The sequence below is a fragment of the Pteropus vampyrus genome, unplaced genomic scaffold, assembly GCF_000151845.1.
Source record: "Pteropus vampyrus isolate Shadow unplaced genomic scaffold, Pvam_2.0 Scaffold1, whole genome shotgun sequence".
Classification (NCBI taxonomy): domain Eukaryota; kingdom Metazoa; phylum Chordata; class Mammalia; order Chiroptera; family Pteropodidae; genus Pteropus; species Pteropus vampyrus.
In genome coordinates, this window is record NW_011888782.1 from 16728714 (window position 1) to 16735876 (window position 7163).

The window sequence follows — 7163 nt, forward strand, 5'->3', positions numbered from 1 at the left end:
CTTTTTCTTTGTGTATGAGAATCTTGGAGGCAGGGAATTTCCAATTACGAATCTGCTCTTTACTCAAAAATCTCTGTGGTCTACCTTGTGGTATTCCTTTCTAGCCGCTAAGGTGGAATATCTGAGTCTTTGATTTTGAGAGTAGCTGCAGCTTAAAAGTGGAATGCTTTTCCAAAATTTAATAGCTGGCTGCCTTGCTGGACAGAACTTCATGAAGGAATGAAGGAATAATTTTTAAACTCTCATTGAAAATGGATACACTCTGGACTCAGCGTGAGTAGCGTGAATGACTAGCCCTAAGCCCCAGTTCTCCTCTGACCTGGTGTTTGTTGTAGAGGAGGAAGGATGAGGTAGAAGTGTTACCTGGCTGCTGGATGACCGAGGTCCAGCCTCATCCAGGGCCTGCGATGATGCTGTTTTAATCATGGAGAGTGAATGGCATGGAATTCGATGGCCCCGTGGACCACAGCGGGAAGCAAAGGCTGAGTCAGTCTTGCCAGTAGACTTATTAGCAGAGCCTGGCCTGCTAATAAGAGAGAAGAGAAGAGGGAAGAGAAAACGAAGACAAAACCAGATGGACTTCAGAGTGAGAAAGCGAGCTCCACACACCCAGGCACCTCATAGAAGGGCTGCTGACCTCACTGCAGGCTCTGACTCCTAGTGTGTGGGAGCTGAGCACCTCTCAGGTCTACACCTAAAACTATTCACAGAGCAGGCAGACACCGGGCAGCCACCAAAGCCAGGACATTGTTAGCTTGGAACTTTCTCTGAAGCAGAAGCAAAAGGCACTTTCAGAGCTGGAGCTTCATTTAAATCCTCCATCCTGGGAGTTTAGAGAAGCTCATTTGCTTTTTAGTAGCTTTGGCCAGAGGTCAGGGTACGTGCTCAGCTGATCTCGAGAGTGGAACAGTCCTTCATGGAGCTCTCTCTTCACAGAAGAAGCATCCTTCCTTTTTGTCCAATTTTTCTCTGCCTGCCGAGCATCTTTTCTCTCTTGCCTGGCTTCATCCTGGCCAGCCTTCTGGCATCTGTTGCCTATGAGCTGCACTGTTCCTGCCAGAGTATTACCCTCCCACCCACCCCTTCCGGCCATCTCTTTTGATGCATGCTCAATTGCCTCTAGGAACCAGGAGTGGACCTCCCTACCCACTTCTCTGCTTTGTTTTTGCCCCCAGGAACTTCTGCACTATTTAATTGGTACCCTGCTCCTCTTAATCGCCTCCATCGTGACAGCCTCCAAGAGTTACAGCCAGAGCGGAGTGGTGGCCGGAGCGGTGAGGATGCTGTCGGGGAGCCTTCAGCAATGAGTTCATGTTGTGAATGCGCGTTTTCTTCCTGACGGGGACAGTGAAGCCATTGTCTTCTGGGTCCTTTCTTTCACAGAACTGGTACCCACCTTGATCCAGCCACCAGCAGTCTCCAAAGAACCTTAAACTTGGGCCCACAGCAGAGGGTGTCAGGAGGAGAATCATCAGGGCTGTTGGCAAACGCAAATGGCCCCAGTGGCCCAGGCCTTTCTCTCTCACAGCCACTACTTAACTCAGGGGGCAAGTAGGTTTTAATTCACACACCCATTCTGTTCATTTGCTCGTGAGTGCCTCAGCTCTATGCAGAGAAAGATTCTGAGGCCTCTTTTGGGCCCAGGGGAGCAGTACTGTGATTCATTAGTGATATTGGCCATCAGTCCTAGCTTTGCCAATCCTAATTTTTTTAAACTGTATTCAAGCCAGGAAATAACCCTCCCATACCTTTCAAAGGTAAAAATTGGTCCTTCTGATAGCCTACGTAGAAGTAGCATGGAAATGTACAAAAATACAGCGCTGTGGGCGCTATATGTATTTATCACACATATACACATATTCATGTGTATGCCATTATTTTTAAAAGATTTATAGACTCCTGTCATCTGATTTCTGATTTAGTGAGTTGTTTACAGTTTGATGGCCTATGGCCAGTACTGATTTGCCTCACTAAAGAGCGGGCGAGATTTTTTAAGTGAGTTTTAAGAAAAGTTCTCTGTGTGACAGTCAATCTTTCATTTACACATTTTATCAAAATCCCCCAGACTTTGGGCTGAGAGTGGGCTCCTACCTGGAACTCCACTGAAGAGTGGACTCTGCCCTCCAAAGGTCAGCACGAGGCACAAGGTCACTCCTCTAAACACTCTTGCCCCTTAAGCACCTCCCACAACCCATCCTTCCATCCCCCCCTGCACCCCCATATATCCGCCTTCCTGCTGTCTCCAAGAAGAGGTGTGGCTGCCACCTACAGGTTACCGCCTACCCACCTACAGGCAGGCTGGCGGAGAAGACACAGAGGAAACCAGTGCCCACCGTGTTTCCAGACCACATGGGGAGAGGCCCACTGAGTTTTACGATTCGGGTTGCACATAATGGTGTTAGCCCTGGAATCCTAACAAATTCCATTTATCATATGCTGCCTTTGTGCCTGGGATCATGCCTGGGCCGTGGGGGAACCTAAAGAAATAAAAAGACATAGTCCTTGCTGATGAGAAAGTGGTGATGTAGCTTAGAAGCCAAAGCCAAGGCACATGAAACAATTAGCAAACAAGGCATTGTCGTCCAGAATAGCATTATGTAGCGATATAATAAACCGTTCAATTATGCAGTGCAGACAGTTGGAGACCGGGATAGTATATAATGTGCTAATTGTGTAGAACAGACAATGAGAGGCCAGAACAGGCTCTAATAGGCTAATTATACGGTGCAATCAGTACAAAAGGAGCCAAGAAAATGGACCTGGGGGAGGGGGAGGTGGGTGTGGGCGAGTGGGGGCAGCCGCTTACACAAACCAGCAGTCAGGCTTGAAAAGAAAACCGAGTCTTGAACATCCTGCCCTTCTTCAGGCTGCTCCAGGGCCATTCCTCCTGGATATCAGCAGTGGTTTCAGGCCAGGCACTTAGTGGCATCATAGCGAGCCCGAGGCCCTTTGCAGGTCCGAGGGCACCTGGGCAACAGGTAGAGCAGAGCATGGTCGCTGCAGCCGGGCTCCCTGGGCTCCGATTCCAGGTCTGGCCCTTGCTTATGTGGCCCTGGGCAAAACAGCTGACTTCCTGTGCCTCTGTTTCTCCAGTTGTAAGGGGAGGGGTAGGGGAGGGCGACACCAGCACATGTGTGGCAGAGTTTTGAAGGTTAAAGGAATCAACACACCTGAGGGCTTAGAAGCCTGGCGGGCACATGGCAAGTGTTCAGTAAACTTTAGCTGCAGCTCCCAGGGCTGTTCCAGTAAGGAAATGGCTTTAGGCTTCGAAGTTCCAGACAAGACACCAGAGTACCTAGGTGCCTGCTTCTCGCTTGACCGTTTGATGGGCCTCACACAAGGCTTTCTTCCTTTCCGAGTGCCCTGTTCCCCATCTACAGATGAGGAGATTGGATGGGACGAGGTCGCCATGCTTGAGCACTAGGAGGACCCTCAGAAAGGACAGGAGCCCTGTCTGAACCTGAAATATTAGCACTGCTAATATTCTTTAAACATGTGCAAACGTAAGACTAGCTAGCAAGGCCTCAACTTCTGGCTCTTACACAGCTATAAAGCCAGACAGAAAACCGTGATGAATGAAATGCAAACGATGCTACTACACCAATAAAATCCATTTAAACAATAAAAATTTTAAAACCCAAATTAAAATTTACAATTCCATTTTCTCTTTTTTATGAGTGCAGGATAATTAAAGTTCAGTGCCTTGGCCCCAGCTCAGTTGTAAATATAAACCCAAACACAGGTGCTAAAGTTGCCTAGAGCGAGAAGAGCTGAGGGGTAGAGACCCAGAGGCCCGGCTGGGTCCCAGCTGGGGGACCTGGGGACAGGGTCTCATGTTAACACCTATGCAAAGACAAGGTGGTTGGGTCCCCAAGCTCCCTCCTGGCCACAGTGGGTACAGGGAACAGGCACAGAGAGGAGAAGCAAAGGCTGCCCGAGGGGGTGGCCCTTGGCCTGGGAACTTTCTCTCCCCTCTCTCCTGTGCAGATCTTCGGTTTCCTGGCCACCTTCCTCTGCCTGGCGAGCGTGTGGCTGTCGTACAAGATCTCGTGTGTGACCCAGTCAACAGGTGAGTCCTGGTTGTCTGCACACAGATGACCTCCGAAAGTTCCCTTTGCTCAGGAACAGGAGGATGGCCTGTGGTGGGGTTGCACGGTAGGGAGGTCTCAGGAGGCTGTGGGAGTGCGGGGGCCCAGGACGTAACCCAAGAACCTCTGCTCTAGTGCCTGTGTCCTGCACGCCCAGGGACGCCCTAACATTTCAGCCTCTGATGGAGAAGCATTTTCTTTAAATGTTTCCTAATGACGAAAATAAAATATGGAATATTGAGAAAACACAAATAAGAAAAAACTATATTTTTAATAAAAACCATCTAGTATCACTCCCTCCAGAAATCACACCTGCTGGATGTCTGTCCTTCCAGTATGCTCTCTTTCTGAATATATAGAGACATTTATAGAGATATAGAGATATATAGATATACATAGTGTTTTTATTAAAAGGATCAGACTTTATGTCTTATTTCATTACCAGCTCTTTTTCTCCTAATTAATTGTCTACCAGACATTTCCCCCACGTCATTAGGTGTTCTTTTCTGTCATTGTTAATAGCCCTATGGTGTCACATCAACTCCATTGTATGTCTGTGCCATGGTTTACTTGCCTCCTATTTGGGGGCATTGTTTTATTTGTTTTCTTATTTTTTAAATTCTTTACTACTAAAAAGTGCTACAACAAGCATCCATATATATGTGTGTGTGTGTCTACATATATATATACACACACACACCTATTTTTTTTATCTTTAGAGTAAATGCCTAACAGAATTACTGAAAACTCGAACCAGCTATTTTGATTAATCTATGCTTTTCTTTGATCTAGCATGTCCCTTCTTCTTTTTCTTTCTTAAAAAATACATTAAAAATATCCAAGTCTGCACATCATGTTGTCTGAGTTGCCATGCAGAAGGTTGTCACAGCAGAGCTTCAGTTTCCCGCCAGTGGTCACTGGCAAAAAAGTCACAGGATGGGAGCCAGTCACAAAAGATCACATATTGTAGGATTCCATTTATGTGAAATGTCAAGAATAGAGAAATCCATGGAGACAGAAAGTAGATTAGTAGTTGCTTAGGGCTGGGGGCAGGCGGCATACAGGGGTGACTGCTGATGGGTGTGGGGTTTCTTTCTGAAGTGATGAAAGTTCCGAAACTGTGATGCTGTGCAATCCTGTGAATGTAGTGAAAACTGCAGGATTGCACACTTTAAACGGGAGGATTCTGTGGCATGTGAATGATATCACACTAAGGTTGTTTAAGAAAAAAATGGATGCTAAAAAAAGGAATGCAAAATGAAGTTAATAGATGTCGAAAGGTAATAAATCTATAAATATTGGTATAAATATATTCCTTAAAATTGTGGGGAAATTGCCAAAAGAAGCAGCTAAACGAGTCCAGTTACCTCTGAGAGGAAGCCTGGGGTGAGGAGTAGGGACGGAATCCCCTCTGCGCTATTTAATTTTTTTCCTTCTTAGAAACGTATTTAGAAAGAATAAAATAATCCCAGGGAGAGCGGGTGCGGGGTGGAGGAAGGCGGAGCACCGTGTGGGTCAGACTCCCGGTATGCGGCGTCTGGGTGGCCCCGCCCTGGCTGCAGGCCTGACTGTCATTTCCTTCCTAAGATGCAGCCGTCTGAGGACCCCACAGCCTCCTCCTGGCCCACCGGAGGCCCTGCAGGACGCGAGGCCCCGCCCGCGGGAGGATCAGTGGGCCAGTGCCCTCAGGAAAGACTTCTGAGCCTGTGTTTCTGTGCCAAGGTCCCGGCCCCCCGGGGCCAGCGGGCCCAGGGCCCGGCCTTCACGTTCCACGCTGGGCTCCTGAGCCTGAACCTCATTTTCCAGTCTTCCTTGGAGAAGAGTCCTCCCCATCTGGGAAAGAAAAGCAGCCTCTGGGGAAATCTGGTCTCCCTCCTGCTTTGAGCACCGCCTGAGGGACTAGTGACCCCCCTTAACACAGTGCAGGGGTTTCTGAATACTCCTGCAGTAATCCACTTCTACTTCGCATTCCTCAGGGGAGTGAAGCTGCCTTAGGTCTGCCTGTGAAAACAACGCCATCTCCTAACTTACCCAGCTTGGAAATCTGGTCTTGAGGCTATACCCCTCTTTCTTAAAGAGAGGCAGGCCTGTATTAGCACTGTGTGGTCAGCCCGTCCCCAGAGAGAGCTCAGTCTTCTTTCCCTGCTCTGCCTTCATGACCATTGTGTGTGTGTGCGTGTGTGTATGTGCGTGTGTGTATTTTTTAATAAAATATTGACTTGGCCAATTGCAGGATTTCTTGTTAAACTAGTAGAAGCAGTGAAGTGAAAGCCCAGGAGGCTCACGGAGAAGCACATGATGCCACTTGGGGGTGAGAAGAGTGAAGGATGCAGAAGACATTGGCCTCTCAAGATTTACATACTTTCAGAATAAATTGATTTTAAGAGTGGAAGCCAGTGCTATTCACGCAAGACGTAGAGCAGGACTCAATAGCACCACAGGCAGTCTTGAAAAAGAAGGAAATTTTGACACATGCTACAGTGTGGATGAACCTTGATGTTAAATGATGTTCAATGAAATAACCCAGACACAAAAGGACAAATACTGTATGATTCCCATTACGCGAGGGACCTCGAGTAAAATTCAGAGAGACAAGAAGTGGAATGGTTGCCAGGCTCGGGGTGGGGGAGGGAATGGGGAGTCGTGTTTAGTGGGTACGGTTCCATTCAGGAAGCCAAAAACATTCTGGAGATGGACAGTGGTGATGGCTGCACAACACTGCGAATGTAATTAATACCACTGTACTGTATACCTAAAAATTGTTAAAATGGTAAGTTTTCTGTTACGTATATTTTACCATAATTTTTTAAAAAAAGCGATACAAGACTTTCTGTCTAGGCACCAAAGTAGCTGAAAGCTACTAGGAGAACGGGGGAAGACAGGTCCAGTTACACCCAGCCCGAAGTGGGCACCGGAGCCTGACGGAGGCCAGAGCCGTATTCTAACAGCTAAGCATTACAGGGCCTAGGGAATACAAGCCGTGCAATATGTTTGTCTTCTCGAAAGCAGACCCTCTCTGGGACTGCTCAGCTCAGGGGCAGTGCCCATGTGTAACCTAAACTCTATACCCACCAC

At 47.7% G+C, this 7163-nt stretch overlaps 1 protein-coding gene and 1 long non-coding RNA gene across 3 annotated transcripts in view; both read left to right on the forward strand.

Moving 5' to 3' along the window:
• The window catches only part of CMTM7 (CKLF like MARVEL transmembrane domain containing 7), a 51314-nt gene extending 44452 nt beyond the window's left edge, over positions 1-6862 (forward strand). The window contains exons 3-4 of one of the 2 annotated variants that reach the window (XM_011361729.2): positions 3988-4069; positions 5676-6862. In XM_011361729.2, the coding sequence (XP_011360031.1) occupies positions 3988-4069; positions 5676-5689 (96 nt within the window). In that variant the 3' untranslated portion in view covers positions 5690-6862. The remainder of the gene's footprint in view (positions 1-3987; positions 4070-5675) is intronic. The other variant, XM_011361600.2, reaches the window with a different exon arrangement.
• On the forward strand, positions 1281-3764 carry LOC111743763. Its single transcript, XR_002781874.1, has 2 exons — positions 1281-1551; positions 2066-3764. It is a non-coding gene; the product is annotated as an uncharacterized LOC111743763 (long non-coding RNA).
• Positions 6863-7163: the final 301 nt, after the last annotated feature.